The sequence below is a fragment of the Xenopus tropicalis genome, chromosome 1, assembly GCF_000004195.4.
Source record: "Xenopus tropicalis strain Nigerian chromosome 1, UCB_Xtro_10.0, whole genome shotgun sequence".
Taxonomy (NCBI): domain Eukaryota; kingdom Metazoa; phylum Chordata; class Amphibia; order Anura; family Pipidae; genus Xenopus; species Xenopus tropicalis.
In genome coordinates, this window is record NC_030677.2 from 44,911,939 (window position 1) to 44,933,128 (window position 21,190).

Genomic DNA, 21,190 nt, shown 5'->3' on the forward strand with positions numbered 1-21,190 from the left:
TATTTCCCAGGATGGAGCTCCCTCTTGTGGAATATCATGCTACTGCTATTTATTACATTTCTGGTATTAGTAATTTCTAGTGAGACATCTAGTGGTACATACAAAATATAAAACTCAATAGACAGGAGATATAAACTGGCTCTAATCACAAGCTGAAAATGAATGGCAAACAAGGTCACACATCTATATGAAGGGTCTTACACATAGGAGGACAAGGAAGGAAAACTGTATATATAACAGAGTGTGGTTGTTGTATGTCTATGTATGGTACTGATTAAGTGGAAAGTAGCAGGTCAGGGATTCAAAATAGGCCCTGGAATTTCAGGTATATAGAGTTCCTGAAAAGTACAAAAAGCCCGCATACCCCAACAGCCCAGTTAACACTGACTGTATATGGCATCTCAACAGGCCTGGAAAGCAACATCCCTTACAGTGCATGTTTTTCAGAGCAGAAACCAAGGTAGGCTGTTTGTATGCAGTGATTCCAAGTGGATTGACAATTGGAGAGAAAAGGGTTATTTAAAATAAAGAGAAATGAGAGCAGATAAGACCATAGGGGAATGAATGCTATACAAAACAGGCCCTGGCATTCCAAGTACACAGAGGCCCAAACAGCCTCCACCAGCACAATAAATAGTGACTGACTATGGCGGCTTACAGCAGCCCCTTTGGCATTTGCCAGAACCCACAGATTGCTGGTCCGGGCCTGGCTCCAATGGGGCTTAAGAGTAGAAACTGTCTGGCACTAAGTTGCAGCTTGCAGGTTGGTATTCTGCCCCATAGCTGCCTTCAGGTTTTGCCTGTGTCCCTTGCCCCTGTTTGCCTCCCAGCCTTGCTCAGGGCCTCTCCAAATTGTGTTTGGCTTGGCGCACTCCATTCCCGACTACTGAACCAGGAAAGTGCATGGAGAAGCAGTGGCACAAGACTTCCGCCAAGCGAGCAGCTCTTGTCCCAATATTGGGCTAAAGATCGAATTAGAACAAAGGGTATAGGCATCAATGAGCCAATGCAGTCCCCGATCCGACGAAAAATCAAACCTGCCCGGTCGAGATCTGCCCGATTTCAGGCAAGATGTCGGTCGGACAAGCCTGTTGCATACCCCCCAACTGTCCCGCTTTCTATAGCGCATCCCGCTGTCCCGGATAGTTCCCTGAATGTCCCGCATTTCCGTAATAGATTACAGAAATGCGGGACATTCATAGAACGATCCGCGACAGCGGGATGAGAAGGTTTAAGCTGAGCGCTCCTACTCCTTGCGCTGCTTCTCTTCTTATGTGGCTCCTTCTCCGGCGGTCCCTGGCCCTTTTATAAGGTTGCGACCGTGCGTAATGACGTCACACGTATGCACGGGCGCAACCTTATAAAAGGACCTGGGACCACCGGAGAAGGAGCCGCATAAGAAGAGAAGCAGCGCAAGGAGTCGGAGCGCGTATGGGGGGTGCTCTGTGTATGGGGGCACTGTGTATAAAGGGTACTGTGTATGGGGGGGTTCTGTGTATGGGGGGCACTGTGTATAAAGGGTACTGTGTATGGGGGGGTTCTGTGTATAAAGGGTACTGTGTATGGGGGGCACGCTGTATGGGGGGCACTGTGTATAAAGGGTCAGTATACATACATATATACATAAACCATATATACCAACATCAATACTAACTGTAGATATTAGTATCACAATAGCCTTGGATATTTTGATTGTTCAAGAACTCATCCAGGTCCCTCTTAAAGGCATTAACAGAATCTGCCATTACCACATCACTAGGAAGGGCATTCCCCAACCTCACTGCCCTCACCGTGAAAAACCACCTACGCTGCTTCAAATGGAAACTCCTTTCCTCTAATCTAAAGGGGTGACCTCTGGTGCGCTGATTGTTTTTATGGGAAAAAAGAACATCCCCCAAGTGCCTATAATCCCCTCTAATGTACTTGTACAGAGTAATCATGTCCCCTCGCAAGCACCTCTTTTCCAGAGAAAACAACTTCTGACTGCCCTTACTAGATACCCTAACGATCCTTTCACTCCTAGATTGACTATAAATGATCTATCTGAACTATCTAACTGAATCCTGTAGCTAACCTCTGACAGAGGTGGGATCCCAGGACCAAAGACCTACACAGTGTGTGTCATCCCTTTTTATATTGCAGCACACCACCTAGTGGTTGCTGCAATATATACAGAGAAAACTCTCTTTACACACACAAACAGCTAGGACCACCCTTAGGTGTCCATATCCCACAAGGTCACCCACTGGTTTGCCTGTCCAAAGGGGAACCCAGACTAAGGGGTCCAAATCTTGGGATCCCTACATAGGGTTGAAAAAAGACTACAGTCCATCAAGTTCAACCCTTCCAAGTACACACCGCCCACACAAACCTATTCTGACCTATCTATACACTCACATATATAAACCCATACTGACCTATCTATCCACTCACATACAGACCCACACTGACCTATCTATCCACTCACATACAGACCCATACTGACCTATCTATCCACTCACATACAGACCCATACTGACCTATCTATCCACTCACATACAGACTCATACTGACCTATCTATACACTCACATACAGACCCATACTGACCTATCTATCCACTCACATACAGACCCACACTGACCTATCTATCCACTCACATACAGACCCATACTGACCTATCTATACACTCACATACAGACCCATACTGACCTATCTATACACTCACATACAGACCCATACTGACCTATCTATACACTCACATACAGACCCATACTGACCTATCTATCCACTCACATACAGACCCATACTGACCTATCTATCCACTCACATACAGACCCATACTGACCTATCTATCCACTCACATACAGACCCATACTGACCTATCTATCCACTCACATACAGATCCATACTGACCTATCTATCCACTCACATACAGACCCATACTGACCTATCTATCCACTCACATACAGACCCATACTGACCTATCTATACACCCACATACAGACCCATACTGACCTATCTATCCACTCACATACAGACCCATACTGACCTATCTATACACTCACATACATAAACCCATACTGACCTATCTATCCACTCACATACAGACCCATACTGACCTATCTATACACTCACATACATAAACCCATACTGACCTATCTATCCACTCACATACAGACCCATACTGACCTATCTATACACTCACATACAGACCCATACTGACCTATCTATACACTCACATACAGACCCATACTGACCTATCTATACACTCACATACAGACCCATACTGACCTATCTATCCACTCACATACAGACCCATACTGACCTATCTATCCACTCACATACATAAACCCATACTGACCTATCTATCCACTCACATACAGACCCATACTGATCTATCTATCCACTCACATACATAAACCCATACTGACCTATCTATCCACTCACATACAGACCCATACTGACCTATCTATCCACTCACATACAGACCCATACTGACCTATCTATACACTCACATACAGACCCATACTGACCTATCTATCCACTCACATACAGACCCATACTGACCTATCTATCCACTCACATACATAAACCCATACTGACCTATCTATCCACTCACATACAGACCCATACTGACCTATCTATCCACTCACATACAGACCCATACTGACCTATCTATCCACTCACATACAGACCCATACTGACCTATCTATACACTCACATACAGACCCATACTGACCTATCTATCCACTCACATACAGACCCATACTGACCTATACACTCACATACAGACCCATACTGACCTATCTATCCACTCACATACAGACCCATACTGACCTATCTATCCACTCACATACAGACCCATACTGACCTATCTATACACTCACATACAGACCCATACTGACCTATCTATCCACTCACATACAGACCCATACTGACCTATCTATCCACTCACATACAGACCCATACTGACCTATCTATACACTCGCATACAGACCCATACTGACCTATCTATACACTCACATACAGACCCATACTGACCTATCCACTCACATACAGACCCATACTGACCTATCTATCCACTCACATACAGACCCATACTGACCTATCTATACACTCACATACAGACCCATACTGACCTATCCACTCACATACAGACCCATACTGACCTATCTATCCACTCACATACAGACCCATACTGACCTATCTATACACTCACATACAGACCCATACTGACCTATCTATACACTCACATACAGACCCATACTGACCTATCTATACACTCACATACAGACCCATACTGACCTATCTATACACTCACATACAGACCCATACTGACCTATCTATCCACTCACATACAGACCCATACTGACCTATCTATACACTCACATACAGACCCATACTGACCTATCTATACACTCACATACAGACCCATACTGACCTATCTATACACTCACATACAGACCCACACTGACCTATCTATACACTCACATACATAAACCATATATACCAACATCAATACTAACTGTAGATATTAGTATCACAATAGCCTTGGATATTTTGATTGTTCAAGAACTCATCCAGGTCCCTCTTAAAGGCATTAACAGAATCTGCCATTACCACATCACTAGGAAGGGCATTCCCCAACCTCACTGCCCTCACCGTGAAAAACCCCCTACGCTGCTTCAAATGGAAGCTCTGTTCCTCTAATCTAAAGGGGTGACCTCTGGTGCGCTGATTGTTTTTATGGGAAAAAAGAACATCCCCCATCTGCCTATAATCCCCTCTAATGTACTTGTACAGAGTAATCATGTCCCCTCGCAAGCACCTCTTTTCCAGAGAAAACAACCCCAACCTCGACAGTCTAACCTCATAGCTTAAATCTTCCATCCCCTTAAAGGAACAGTAACACCAAAAAATTAAAGAGTTTTAAAGTAAAAGAAATATAATGCACTGTTGCCCTGCACTGGTAAACGTTGTGTGTTTGCTACAGTAACACTACTATAGTTTATATAATAAGCTGCTGTGTAGCCATGGGGGCAGCCATTCAAGCTGGAAAAAGGAGAAAAGGCACAGGTTACATAGCAGATAACGGATAAGCTCTGTAGAATACAATAGTGTTTTATCTGTTATCTGCTATGTGCCTGTGCATTTTCTCCTTTGAATGGCTGCCCCCATGGCTACACAGCTGCATTCTTTATATGAACCATAGTAGTGTTTCTGAGGCAAACACCCCAGTTGTACCAGTGCAGGGCAACAGTACATTATATTGGAATTTCTTTTATACACTTGAATTTTTTGGTGTTACTGTTCCTTTAACCAGTTTAGTTGCAGTCTCTGCACTCTCTCCAGCTCATTAATATCCTTCTTAAGGACTGGAGCCCAAAACTGCACTGCATACTCAAGGTGAGGCCTTACCAGGGACCTATAAAGGGGCAAAATTATGTTTTCATCCCTTGAGTCAATGCCCTTTTTTATACAAGACAGCACTTTATTTGCTTTAGTAGCCACCGAATGTCACTGCCTGGAATTAGACAACTTGTTATCTACAAAAACCCCTAGATCCTTCTCAGTTAAGGATACCCCCAACACATTACCATTTAGTGTATAATGTGCATTTATATAATTTTTACCAAACTGCATAACTTTGCACTTGTCAACATTGAACCTCATTTTCCAGTTTGCTGCCCAGTTTCCCAATTTTGACAAATCGCTCTGTGAAGTGGCAGCATCCTGCATGGAACTTATAGTTGCAATGTATTCAAGTACCCTATCCTATCTTCCAAAAGCTTTCCTACTACTGATGTCAGACTAAATCCTTCCTTCTCACCAAGCTAACATCCCAGAAATTTTACTTTATGCAATAAACATAACATCACAGCCTGCTACTTGTCATAGCTACAAAAAAGAAAATACCCTGCTATAGACAATACTGAGAATTGCCTCTGCTAAAACACACATAGAGACAATTATCAGTAAATTATTAGTGTTGTCTATTTTGCAGCCAAGACAAGTAGCTGCTATTAGTCGCTCTTGTGTGTTATTGCCCTAAACCCTTAGTTTATAATAATGCCAAAAAATCTTTCCAGTTTCTCCAGGAAGATCAATACCAGTACATTCAAGTTAAAACTTTTATTCTTTCTTTGTCGCAATCAGACTTTAGCTGGCCATTCACGCACCGATAATATCGTACGAAACCTCGTTTTGTACGATATTCGGTGAGTGTATGGCAAGTCGGCGAGTCGACCGATATCGCAGGAGGCAATGGTCGCAGGAAAGATCCCAAATCGCCATGTGTGTGGCCACCTTTTGACTTCAAATTCTCTATTTTTAAACTTTATGTAAAACTTCTGCAAATGGCCTGGGTGCATTGTCAGAATTTATAGCTTTTTCCTCTCTAATGAGTCTGATCTGACATAGATTGCACAGTGGGGAAATATTTGGGATAGAACTAGATTTTTATCTAGGAACATTGCAACCAAGCAATTAACATTCAAACTATTGAAAACATGGTATCTGACCCCTCAAAGGAAAGATAAAATAGACTTATTAACCACTTCCCCTAGAGGTGCTCAGAAACAGCTCTTTGATACATATCTGTTGGTCTTGGCAGCTGAGGGACAAAATTGGCGTCCGCTGCACATGGGACAGGGGATGGCATGTTTAGGGTTAAATGTATTGGTTCACCTATAGTATATAAGTATAATGGATACTGACATTTAATTGGTGGAATTTTGGTGCAGCACGAGTCATGCAGTATTAGGGTATAAATAGTATTAGGGTATAAATAGTATTAGGCTGATGGCAGACGAGGCGTAGGGCGCATATTTCCGGTAAGCGGAAAATCGCTTGCTGAAAATACCGCCTTACACCTCCTACATGTGCCTGCACCCGAATGAATGAGATACGCTCAGGTGTAGGCACATGTAGGAGGTGGAAGGCGGTATTTTCAGAAAGCGATTTTCCGCTTACCGGAAATATCCGCCCTACGCCTCGTCTGACATTAGCCTTAGGGTATAAATACAGCTGCATTAAATTACATTATAGAAAAAATGAAGGCATCTGTAGAGGACATTGTGGCTAAATTTATGGACCTATGGATCCCTTGGATTCTGTATACTGAACACTCATTTTGATTCACCCAGTAATTTCTTTATTACCCCGGAGGATTCTTTTGGTTATGTCTTTCCTTACCAACTTGCCTTTTTATTCTTCCTTCTTTGTCTCCTTATATGTTTGTAATTTCATGCAGTATGCATATGAAAATGTAAAGTCTTTGGATTTCTTCATTTCACCCATAGTTTACTTTTTTCCTATTGTGTGATGTAGGTAATGTGTTAAAAGCTTCTCTTCCCTGAGAATTGCTTTGCTCTTCTGGATCCTTTGCCTTTGATTATGTACTATGTACTTTAAAAGGGTTAAACATTTTAATCAGAACGGCTTTGGGAATGTGGGAGGACTTAAAAGCCCAAATCAAGGCCGGCCCCCTTTGTGGAGAGCGCCTGATTATACAGTGACCAGCAATTGTTCTTTCTAGTTCAGAGAAAGCTCCAGAACGTGGCATGGCAAAGTACAGCACCTTCATCCTCCTCATCCTCTGCCTGTTGCCCCCATCCTCTGCACGCAGAAAGCTATTGCTGTTTCTGATTGACGGCTTTCGCTTTGACTACATCAGTGATGGAGAAATTCAGCATCTTCCCGGCTTCAGGCAGTTTGTGGAAAGTGGGGTTAAAGTAGATTACACAACCCCAGACTTCCCAAGTCTTTCCTACCCCAATTATTACTCTCTGATGACTGGTAAGTAGCCTGCCTTTCTGTAAGGTTTGCAACAACTTCTTATACTGTCTTGGAAATCCTGCTGCCCTTTAATTTCATGGTGATAGATAATAATTTACCATAATGTAATAAACTGACAGACTTGTGAACTTCAGCCAGGATCAGCTTCAGGCACCTTTGTAACGAGGTTTCATTTTTGTACCTAACCCTTCCAGCGCTGCATCTGTGCTCTGCACCCTGCGCCATGGCACAGCCCAGTCAGGTGCAATATGCCCTGTACTTAATATCTCTGGTAAATACAAGACTTACTAGTTTGCTGGGAATCCTGGCTGTCACATTTCAATAATACACAAGCTATGGGTGTGCCAGGGGATTCACATGCAGCCCACCGCCTGCCTCTGGCTAAATGCATGCAGCATCATATAGAGGGGCAGCAAAAAAATGGCACTTTGTATCTGTTTTTTGTACCATACACCATTTTTTTTTTATAGATTAAGCCTATATTTTTAACTTTTAAAGAAACTAGTAAAGTAATTAGTAAAAAGCTGTATATCATCAAAAAATATACGTACGCAATTACCAGAGAATTTAAAGTATGAAAAGTACAGAAGGTTGGTTTGGGGTGAAAAGGGGATCTCAGTCACATGTAACCATCAATGTTTATTCATTTCAAGTAGTTGCTCTAAGTTTAATTAAACTTGTCATATTGATTTCAACAGACAGACAGACATTTGTTACAAGTTTACCTTTGTTCCAACCCCAGGGTAAGGCTAGAAAGACACACTTGTTCCAGAGCATAGTTATGCTGCTGGGTCAGACATTTTTGGAATCATTTATGGTTGGCATTGGGACAGTATCTAAGTATGTACAGCAGTTTCCTGTGCTGATAACAAGTCACATTGGATTTACAAAAACTGCAACAGAACAGTATGCCATACTATGCCAAGACCAGATTTTAGCTTCCCATAATATTAAGCACCCTGAGAATGGTGGCTTGCTAATTTTATAGGGCCTGTATTGCAGATGTAGGTATAACAGGCTATGTTATGTAACAGGCTATGTGTGACATTGCAAGATTTAAAAGGTTATTTAATTGCTGTTTCAATTATATATTGTGCCATGGTTATCACCTCCCTACTAGGTTCCCCAAGGGCAGGATGTTTAAATCTGTATGTCTACAAAACGGCTGGCTGAACTTAATCATGTAGTGTATATCTTCCCTGATTGAGGCAAGATCTTAAAAATGGCTTGGAACAACATTTGTGGGTTTGGGGTGTTTCTATAAAATTCATAATGGGTGTAAGACCCTCTAGTTGATTTATGACTTATATTGAGCTGAGTAGCATGGAGTATAGTTTAAAGACTGGCAGGACTCTAGATTCCCCATCCAATATCTTGCTTTTCCCCTTGCCCCAGATGAATGGGCTCATCAAGGATTTAACTTGCCTTCGCCTAGTTGCCCTAATCTGCACCCATAATGCGCACTAACTGCAGTTTGTGGTTCCCAAGGTGCAAGAGGTGCAAGCACATGGCATGGCTTTTGCTGCCACAAGAGAGCCCTTTCCCCAACCCCTGCCTTCACTAGGCAGTAAGTACTTTATATGTTGCTCCTATAGGAACCCGTTATTGTACAACTAGAACTGCACACATCTCAAGGGCATGTAAGTGTATGAAATAAATAACTCCTGCATGCCACTCCATTTAATAACTTCACTAATATTTTTGACATTGTAGATAAGGAGTGAGAGAGGTCTGAGTCAAATTCTTGTGCTCAGCAGAACCAGAGGTTCATGTGATTAAGCAATGGATAACTGGAGACATTCATTTATTTCATATTATGCTAAGTTCTTTAGGATTTGATTAATGTTTTGCTAATGTTGTTCCAGCAAATCTGGTTTAGATATTATTATAAATACAAATACATCTCTCTGAATGTGTTTTTGTTCTGGCATTTGCATTGAAGTTCATGATGAGGCCCATTAATTAATGCTATACTACAACTCCCAGCATCTCAATCCTAGCAGTCACTGAGGGAAGTTGCTGTAGGGCACCAACTGGACACACCCAGGTACAGAGCCATTTAAAGGATTTGGGCAAATCACATAACTACTGAGTATTTGTGGCCATGTTAATCAGTGGTATGCTAATATCTCAACAAATATTATGGCTCTCACTGCTTAGCTTCATGAGGTCCATTTTAAAATTTTGAACTGTTGATGTAAAAAACTAAAAGAGTGTCTGACTATGGAAATAACTTGTGATCCATTTATTGTTCCACCCAGCTCACCGTGTGTGGCTAAGGGCCTCTCCCCTCATTCTAAGAGAAAGAAATGCTTTTCTACACATTTACTTTTTTTGACTTCCCATACATGGCCACCATAACATTTAATGTCAGCCTTATTTCTTTTGGCCTTGGAGCTGGAAGTTGTTTGAAACTAGCTTATTCAGTTGGGTTTATGTAAAAATGTCTATGAACACTGCTTCACAATGGAACAAGGTGAGCGAGCGGTTGCACGACACTGTGAGGAGGAAACAGAAAAAATATATATGTGGCAATTGAGCATCTATGCATAAGCCCAACTAAACAAGCTTTTGGAAAAGGAGGTATATTTTCCCTTTAAAAGAAAGGCCGTCTGTTTCATACTTTCAAATGTACTTTATAAAGAGGGTGTTACATTTTTGGCTCATCCTACTGTTTCTTTTGGTGACCAAAGTTGTTGGCTCTCTGAAGGGGCCCATCAAACTAACAGGCCTGCTATCTCAGCACAACAGGCGTTTCACTGGGCTTAATGCATTAGGGGCAATGTACTTCCATAGAATAATACACAAGTTTTAAAATACTCTGAAGTGAGAAAACCTTCCAGATCAGCCTTTAACTGCCTGTAGTCTTTTTCAACTACAGCTGAATTCTGAGTGGGAAATATGCCCAAGCAGAATGAAAGATAATACTACACTACAGTACATACTACTACTAATAATGTGAAAGTATAAAGTATGATTAAATGTATTGCTTCAGTAAAGTATGAGGACATACCTTAATTATTTTGCAGTCCATCTCTTGTGAGGATCACTGTTTCTCTCCATCAGTAAATAATCTGAAGGAAATGGGCACTTAGTAGCTGATAAACCCCACTTGGTGTATGGAAAATGAGCTTCACAATTGAGTAATAACTAACACACTAGCATAACCAAGTTACTACCATACTTTGACTGCACAGGAATAGAAAGGCCTAAGGGACACTACTACCAGGCCCAGTCTTATGAAATGGGGGCCCATAGTCTTGCTGCCTGGCAAGCCATGCAAGTTTTGGGGCTTGGAGGGCAAATGGTGCCCACCTCTTGCTCTCTCCTGCTAACTTGTGCCGGGTGCTACGGAAATGTTGCCTGTTCACTTCTCCTCGCCCTGCACAGACATCATTGATATCCAGGCTTCTCATCCATTGATGGCTGCAGGTGCAATTTATATAATGTGGGGAGTGACAACACTGTGTTATCTTGTGAGACAAACGATCCAAAGGGACGAATCCAGCATCGGGAGGTGTGCCACTGTGTGGGGCCTCCATGGCTAACATCCAGTAATATTATATAATAAGGGAATAACCATCTAAAAGCATATAACAAAGGACCAACTGCTTAATGACAATTGTATGCACATCACAAGGCGCAAGTCACTTTATAAAACAGTCCCCAAACTTGCATTGCTCCAGCTGTATGAACTATTGTGTAAAGGCATTCACTTTCATTCCTAACTGCCCCTATAGCATTATGGCATTTTAGAGGGGCTTAAAAAGCCCACTAGATATTCAACCACCTGCCAAGAGACATTATCTGCTGCTCAAGTTGGCCCACCATACCACATGCTGTCATGTTAGCCAATGATTTGTTTGTTTGGTCTTAGATGGAAGGGGCAACCCTTACTGTAACCCATGTTAGACAATGAAATCAGAGCAAGAATAACCACTGCCAACCCATCCTCTGGGGTGGAATCTCCCACCCATACCTGCTTGCATATCATACTCCAACCTGCTCAGGGCTGCAGCCATATTCACATCATGCTGTTTGAGGGGAAAATGGCAATTGAGGCTAACACATACACTCTTTTCCCCAGGGCGCCACTGTGAAGTGCATCACATGACTGGAAATTTTATGTGGGACCCTAAGAAGAATATTTCATTCAACATTGGTGAGAATGAAGACAGTCGACTGCCACAATGGTGGAATGGAGCAGAGCCTCTTTGGGTCACCATGGAAAAGGCAAAAAAGAAAGTCTCTATGTATTATTGGCCTGGTGAGCAGGTTTCACTCGCATTATTACAGAAAACACACTATTTTCCAACTCTAGTGAGAACTGGAGGTTAATGTCGAATACCTTGTTTCTATAGTCTGGTAAACTAAGATGGAAACAACAAAATACAGACAGAGAGGTGTATAGACTCTAGCAAGCAGGGTATAAATTACTCACACGGTGGTATAACACTCCAGAAATACTACAGACTGTTCCCAGCAATGAGTGATTGTTGTTAGAGATATCCAACACATATGGCATCTCTCACAATATCCTCCCTCTCACAACCAGTCACCACTCTGTAACCACCAATCACCACTCTTAGTAACACTAATTTGGCCTACCCGTATGTAAATTACTTTGCACACTATTAGAGTCCAAAGGGTTCAAGATTTTAATAAATTCCCCTATGTTCCAACAGATTATTAGTTATGGATATCCTGTGTCAGTTACAATTATTCCTTCCTCCTTCCCTTGGGTTGCCTCCTTTAATGAAAAAATATACCAGCCTTCCTACATTTTTACCTTTCTTCCCTATTAATAGTATTGGCATCAAGCATTATTTTACTAGCCAGGCCGGTAGAATACCAGCCAGGTGGCAACCTTATCTTTCTCCCATACCTTCACAGTCAGTTTATACTTACCTATAAGAAAAAAAGAGCATTAACAAGATTGTTCGTGTCTAATTTCCCATTAATTATGTTATTTAGTTCTAGGCTCTAATTTCACTTTGCATTGAACTGTGTACAGCACATGTAACATCACTGTAGAACAGTAATACTTATGGCAGTATTGTTATTTCATTTCTTTTTTGTTCAACCCTTTTCGTGTTAAAACTCAATATATATAATTACAAGAAAAAAAGGAATTAGCACATTGAAAAAAACACTGTAATGGTTATTGGATAAATACTGGTTCTGAATAGGCAGACCCGGGACAAGATGTAATTATGCCCTAAGCAAGGGTGCCTACTTCTGCACCTGACCCCCCTGTGCAGTATTCCTGCCTGCCCTCTGAGTCTGGCTACGGTGCAGCGATATCAGCCAGTTATAAAAGGCAGCAAAGGGGCCCTAGCACATAGAGTCCTAGGGTTCCAGCTTCCCCCATCTAGCTGTGCCCTAGGTAATGCCTCTGCTGCCTACCCTTAGTTCCACCTCTACAAGTACATTGACCGCACATTTGTAATGCTGGCCCCAGTCTTGGCCAGACAGCAACACTAGTTGTAATTTCAGAATAGTGGGGATATTAATACTAGATAGTGTCAGGGCTATAATGTAAATGTGGAATAATGTATATAGTAAGGTAAGTTTGGTGTCAGGGCAAAGGTGTTGGTAAGGTAGTGTTACTGTGTCCCCCAGCTATTGGACTACAACTTCCAGCATCCCCTGGTACTTTAGTTTAACACCTATAGAGCTGAAGTCTAAATTATTATATAAATAATGAAGTAATACCTAACCATCTCAGTTTCATGAAAGATGATGAAAGGGAAAAGATGAAATGGAAGTTGTAGCTCCCAGAAGAAAGAACATCATACAAAACCATAACATTAGTGGCTTCTTTATACACTACAACACACACCAGTGCCACCCAAGGCAGACACCCATCCTAACATGTCTCCCCATCACAGCACTTGTGACTTATGCACAGTATGCACTTATGACTGTCTGAATCTAGCGGTAGCATACCTACCAACATTTGAAAAATGCAAAGATAAACAAAACGAAATGCTGCTCTTAGTGTGGCAAAAACTTTTGACCACGCCCATTTTTGTGACCACACACCCTTAAATACCACTCCAAACTTTACATAACCTGTCAAATTTTGTAAAATAGAACACCTTTCTGGGGGCTTTGGGGGTCTTGTTTTATGTGTTAGTTTTGCTAATAAGGTGAAATTGGAAGTCTCAGTTCCCCCAAGAAACCTGTTTAGCTTATTAGTTACAATTGTATCTCAGTGCAGGTGTTGAGTATTGTGGGCCCTCTGCCAAAAGCTAAGAATCCGGGACTGTGGTTGAGCCATTAAAATTGGGACAGTTGAGAGGTATGACCATGGAAGGCAAACTGAAGAGGTATGTGCCTGCCAACCCCCTTGCTTTTGCACCCAGGCACGTGCCCCTTCTGCCTACCTCTAGCCCTGTAAGCAGGGGAGGGATTGCTGACATCACACTATTTTTGACAGTGGTATGAAAGTTATAAATGGGCCAGTATCTGGACTGAAAACTGCTCTTACCTGTTGTAACTTTCAAGCTCGTCTATACTATAGAAATGGATTGCTTGTAACCAAAAAGCTCAGTTTTGACAAATTTAGCAAAACTTTCACTTAACTCTACAGCCTGAAGTGAAGAGGAGCCATGGCTCTTCTATCATTTCCTCATCTGCACCATAAACTGGCCAACAGCTCATCAGTAGAAGAAATTTTCAAACTTGCCTGATTCCCTAACCAATTAGTGCATGAATATTGAATAGGATCAGCCATGATATATGTACCGACAATCTTACAAGGATACGTTTTGGCCAGCTTTATGATGTTTGCAGGTGTTGTACAAATACACTTCCAATGGTGCAGGCAGGTCTAGCAGAAAGCGCACATTAGGCACGCATGCTATAGAAGCCACGAGATGCTTTTCTGCATTTCTCATTTACACTAATCCACACAATGGACCATTTTCTTCTTTATTCTCAGGGTGTGAAGTGGAAATTCTTGACGTTAAACCAAATTACTGCCGTGAATATTTCTATTATGCCTCAGAAGCAGAATTTGGAACAGCAGTCACGGATGCTCTTCATTCTCTAAAGTAAGATTACAGAGTCCTTTATTTCATGAGCAGTTACAGAAAGGCTAAACCTAGGGGTAATTATGGGCTTGTTTACAGCAATATTCTTCTTTGTTAATTTTCATTTCACTAACCAACAAAGATTGTCAGAACCCACAGGTTGCCCAGAGCGGGCCTGGCTGGAATCAGCATGTAAAGTAAAATATATTTTATTTCTAAGTGTATATAGTTAGGCTGTATTTAGTTTGTCTGGTGGCACCAACCGTTGAGGTTGACCTGTAGGGGGATTCATCTGCAGGAGCCTATATAAGCAAGTACAGTAGCTGGGCAAGAACATCAACAGGACAGACAGATAATACCAAGACGGACCAGGTGGAAAGCTGCATCTTGCTAGGACTAGATAGAGAGGAGATTGGTACCAACTTGCTCTAGGAGTAAGAGAAACTCAGGGTTGCCAGCTAGGACAGCCTATCTCCCAACAAGAAGTAGTGGGAACTGGTAGACCAGTTAGGGAACTGGAGTGTATAGACTAGGGTAGAGAGAACCTAGTGGAGCTGCAGTAAGACAACTCGATAGAATTTCATACACTGTAGGCGGACACGACAGAGAACAGGGGGGAAGCTGATTAGAAGAGGAGGCTTCCTCAGCAGCTATGATATTTCTGCAACTGATAACTTCTGGTTGACAGCTGTGCTTCAGTCTGCCCCTGTGAGTCTGCCTTGGTTCCTTGCAATGATGTGCAGCCTACTTTTTCAGTAAATGCCCAGCCCTTGCCTAGGCAGGGAGTGCACCAGTTATGGGCACCAACTTTACAAGCTGAGTTGTCTGGTTCTGCTGGATTGCAAGAAATCTGCGCAAATGTATTTGTTTTCTTCTGCCATCACTGGAATCGAAGGCAGAAATGAACACAAAATTTTGACATCCATCATCAAAGGAGCCCATTGCTGTAAACAACATACATACAGTGCAAGGGGCAAACTATTCTGTGTAGCAATTATATGATATTTTCAGAGATGGCCAACTCTAGCCATTCATAAATCCCCATTGTACCCTCACTCCCTTGATAGGAACTATAGCCTCCCTGCATTGTGTTTCTTAAAGGGGTGGTTAACCTGTACATTTTGTATGTTATAGATTGGTCTGTTCTTAGCAACAGATTCTACACCAGTATAAGCTAAGGGGCCTTAAGGGTGAATTGTGCCAGAAAACTGCTGCTCCATAGAGCAGGTTTTTTTTTTGTTTTTGTTTTTTAACTCAGAATGTTAGTTTACACAGTGGGATTTTGTATTCTGGTAACTATGCTTTTGGGAGCACTAAAACAATTTTCCAAAAACTTGAATTTCAAGGCTAGGCACAAACATAGCAGCTTATAAGAAGTTTTACTGGTGTAATTGTATTAGCAAACATAGTGGCAGGTACTGGTGTTCTCTCCTTGCGTTGCCTGAATTACCTGCCAGTTCTACCATACACAGTCCTTACATAGGGCTCATTCCGCTCCAGCTTCCAACCAGAACACCGGACAAAGCAAGAAAGGAGATGCGCCTAACAGACAGTAATTATTGTGCAAGGGGCTATTTATACAGCATGTTAGCAATATCTTTCAAAATGTCACATTTTCTTCAGATTCACAGACACCTGCATGATCACCTTAACAATTCTGCTGTATGATTCCTTTAGCAGATACAGATATTTATACATATATTTATAGGAGTAACAATGCTGAAATGGCTGCTGTATACTATGAACGTATTGACGTAGAAGGTCACCATCATGGACCCTGGTCTGAAGAAAGAAAAACCGTCACCAGAGCACTGGACCAAGTTTTATGGAACCTGCACCAACAAATTAGGGTAACAATAACACTGATGCTGTAAGGCCATTGGCTACTTTGTTAGAGGAACCACTACAATATTCATATTATGCACAGAATCATGTGTCCGGTTATAGTGAACATACATTCTACTGCTTGAAGTACAGCGGTTTCTTTCCCAAAGTGCAAACATCTGGGCTCTCAAGTGACAGTACTGAAAGAAGCAGAATAATATTCATTTATCACAATAGTTGAGAACTGCTTTTAATTATACATAACAAGGACACATGCATTCCTATTTTAATTCAACAAAACATCACGTGTGCCTCAATCATTTTGCTCAAAGCTAGGATTCCTAGGAAACTAGAATTCCTAGAACCTCTGGCTATTTTTATATTTCACCCCCAGATCCCTATTTAGTGCCCAGTCGGTCCAGTAGATGGCTGAGCAGCAGTGTCTGGCTGCCTGTGAATGGGTGTTTAATAGTGTAATACAAGCAGCAGGTATATTTATCACAGGGTTAAACACAGAGCTCACCAGAGAGAAATTTCACAGCTCTCTATTCACTTGTATAGAATTTTTAGGAGCATCTAAATATAGATGTAAATAGAGAGCTGTGAAAGGTCCCCCTGGCAATGTGTAGCAAGCCCTATCTTTACCCTGTAGAAAGTATGCTCTTTGAGTCTGAAAATGTGGCTTGAAATGACATATATATAGGAAGCCACTGAGCTGCCTTGTCGAAGTCTGCCAACAGTCCGTTGCATTGCTTTCAAGTGAGCGGGGAGTCAGAATTTGTGAAGCTTCATACACAATAAAATATCAGAGGGAAACTCTGCCTTGAGTTGGTTATTTTGATGTAAATGCCAATCAAAATCTGACTCCTACATGAAAAGAGTCTGCTGAGAGAGGGAAAGCTACTTCTTTCCATGATATGAAGCTCACGTTAAATGTTCTTTTCCCATTTAATAAAAACAATTGCATGACCTAGACAGTATCATATGACAGGAGATTTGCCATTTTATTCATCAGTGATTATAGAAAATGATGTATACATGTTCTGAGTAAAGGGTTCCTGGTGCTGCTCAAGGCGTTTCTGTGACAGCTCAACATTCATTTGTTTATTGTAATAATGCGAGATTAACTTTGGTAATTTTTCCTTATTTTGCAGGAAATGGAACTGGAGAACGAGTTAAATGTAATTCTGTTCTCTGATCATGGAATGACAGATATTTTCTGGATGGACAAAGTGATTGAGCTCAAGAATTACATAAATATGCAGGACATAGTGCAGATGAAGGACAGGGGACCCGTGGTCAGCTTGTGGCCCGCTGAGGGGAAACAATCCATAGTAAGGAACTGCCTAATGTCATGGTGTGACACGGAGGGGACTAGCAGAACAGACACATACAGCACAGATAGGGAGAAACAAGAAAAGCAAATTGCTATCTACTTGTTATCTACAGGGGATGTAGGAGTCACAGTATTTGAAATCTAAATATGTCTTTCTGCTCTGAAATTAGCAAATTAAAAATATTTTCTAAATTAGTTAATTGAAACAAATGAAATTTAGCAGTTTGTGGCAACCTTTTGCCCATCTGCTCTAGGAAAGAACCAAAAAATATTGTAAACTGTAAAGATCACAGGCACATCAGAGGGCCCATATATGGATCAATAAGCTTCTGACCTATGTATGGCCATCTCTAGTCAGTGCTGTATTGGTGAGGATTGGGAGGCACAATGGCACATACAGTAGGTATCCCTCACCCACCCCGTAACTTGCACATCATTCACATCACAGTACTCGGTGCCCATGTGAATGATTCTCGGTATCTTTTACACAAATATGTTGTTGTATATAGTATATATATAGCTTCCAGCATCAGCATTGCCAAGGAATAATGAATGCAAACAGAAAATACTTTCCACCCATGTGTTTATGCCCCTCTTTAGTGCTGGCACTGCTGCACATGTCATGCTAAGTCGTGATATTCTCTGTGCAGGTGTATGAGCAGCTACGCAATATATCGCACATGAATGTTTACCAGAAGGAGGATATTCCAGAAAGATTCCATTACAAGAAAGGCAAATTTGTGGCTCCTCTGACACTTGTTGCAGAGCTGGGATGGTTCATAATTGAGGTAAAATGTACCCTATAAAACACTTTCTTTGCTATAATTGCCATACTATATGTTTGGGCTAAATACAGAGCCGCTCACACACCAACAGTTCCTTGTTAGTCATTAGTTATAATCTGCACTGGCCTAAACTAAGCTTTGCAATGTTATGTTGTGATTCAATTGTTTAACTGCACAGAGAACTTGACAAGTGTTTAGCTACCGGATATCTGTATAAATGGGATCAGGGCTGCCCACACTGTGGCCCTCAACTAAAATTCCCTGCACCCTACTAATAGCAGGAAGGGAGTGTTTTTACCAGGTTCTTTTGAAATGTGATTATGAGACAGATTAAATCTGCCAATATGGCCCCCTCAGACTGACTCAGCAACTTATCTGCCCATGTATATTGCCCTCCAGATGGGCCTCCCCGACCAACCTGGGCAAGAATCAGGCAGATATCAATCTGGCAGGTTTAAGGGAGGTTTTCCTGTCAGATCGAGGGCTGCTTTGTTTTGCTGATGTGGTCCTTACCCCAATTGCCTTTGTTCCCATTGTTGTGATTAATTATACAATAAATAGCCACAAGCATTTATATTTACATATATATATATATATATATATATATATATAATTGCCCCAATTTAAGATGTACCCAGGCATTTTTTTTGTAAAAACAATTTTCATTATTTTGAATTTCCATAGAGAAAAGAAAAGCTTCCTTTTTGGAACAATGGCACGAGTACCAATATGGCCTGGCAACATGGGTGGCATGGCTATGACAATGAACTTATGGATATGAGAGGAGTGTTTTTGGCTTATGGTCCAGGTAATTATATATAGGAACTAATTAATTAATAAATATGGGTTTCATTAAAATTCAAAAACCCCAGTAAATGCAAATGCCCTAATATAGTGCAAATTGCAAAAATGCAAAGGCTTCAGCCTCATACCTCAGCTGAGAAGCAAATGGTAAAGGCTGCATGGTCCTAGAATACACTATTCTGCACTCCCATTTGTGCCTGGCAGCTGTAAATATTGTTCACTTTTACATAATTTCTTGAACTGATTTTTTTAAATACATTTCAGCAGATCCCTCACACTGCTTTCTAACCAGTCTACCCATCTGCATTGGCCTGCCTGCCCCCTCTAGAACAGCATCATCTTCACACCTGATATGTACCCCCTTGGGTGGTAGAACTATAGCTGTAGAGAATCCCCCGTCCTGGGCCATTGCAGGGCATTGGGCCTCTCTGAAGATTTTTTTGAAGGGGGGGGGGGCAGTGCCCTGTAGTTATACTGATGATCCCTTTATCTCTTTAAAAAATGCAGAACAGCACAGCAGGGTTAGAGATTGCCATACGTGGCTGCATCACCCTCTGTGCCCATACACCCATACCCATGGGCTCCGCTAACCTGGAGCATCCATGCCAGGACACAATCAGCTTCCACTGGATGTTGGGGAATTGTTTCTACATTCAGTAGCTATTTACTCCCATGGAATTGCCCGTGATTTCATGGTTGACAATGGTGGCTGTCAACCCTGCTATGCTGCGCTGCATTTCCTATACTATTATCACCCACAAATTCCAGTCCCTAGTGCTCCACTGATGCACCAGAAAAACACAATACTGGGTCAGTGGGGCCAACAGGGCCGGTGTCAACACGTTTTCTCCTAGTGCCCCAGTGGGCCAGTCCGACCCTGCCAGCGATGAGCCAAAGATTTCTGCATATAAGGAATTATATTGTTTTCTAGTTACAGAGTCATGGGGTCAGAAATGTGTTGAGTAATTAGATATATCAGAAGCAGAGAGTGATTTCTTCCTTTTAATATAAAACTAATTGTTGTAGGCTACACTACAGTAAAGTATTTTAATTGTTGAAAACACACGGTCCTATCTCAGCCTTGTGAAACAAACATCATTATTTTTTCTTTTCAGACTTTAAAGTGAACTTCAGGTCAGCTCCAATTAGAGCAACAGACATTTACAACCTATTGTGCAATGTGCTGGGGATAGAGCCTCTGCCCAACAATGGATCCTGGTCCAGAGTGCAGTGTATGCTGAGGAGCAGCGCTGACTTTTCCCAGCCTTTCCACCTGATAAGCCTTTGGCTGTCAGCCTGTGTCCTTGCATTAATAGTCTAATAGTCTAGCCATAAAATCATTTTCTGCTAATGTCTCTGTTCTTACTTTAGCATGTGCATTTCCTTTGTGAGGATTATACATAACTTAGAGGGAACATTACAGCTAAGGGTTGGCCATGGGTGCATCTAACTTTATATCTGTCCTTTATTCCCTATGCCATTTCATGTCCTTTCTTTTTCTGCAATATCCTCAAAGTAAATTTTACTCAGGACTGATGTGTATGGGCTGCGCCCCTGAGTGGTGCTAGTGAGAGCAGCTGCCTTTGGATCACCAATATGTGTTTAGAAGCTCTGGAACGCCAAAGTA

At 41.7% G+C, this 21,190-nt stretch overlaps 1 protein-coding gene across 1 annotated transcript; it reads left to right on the plus strand.

Moving 5' to 3' along the window:
• Positions 1-7,542: 7,542 nt before the first annotated feature.
• On the plus strand, positions 7,543-20,884 carry enpp6 (ectonucleotide pyrophosphatase/phosphodiesterase 6). Its single transcript, NM_001178068.1, has 8 exons — positions 7,543-7,777; positions 11,865-12,044; positions 14,724-14,835; positions 16,523-16,664; positions 17,793-17,972; positions 18,625-18,762; positions 19,444-19,567; positions 20,679-20,884. The coding sequence occupies exons 1-8, from the start codon at positions 7,543-7,545 to the stop codon at positions 20,882-20,884; spliced, it is 1,317 nt and encodes a 438-aa protein (NP_001171539.1).
• The last annotated feature ends 306 nt before the right edge of the window (positions 20,885-21,190 follow it).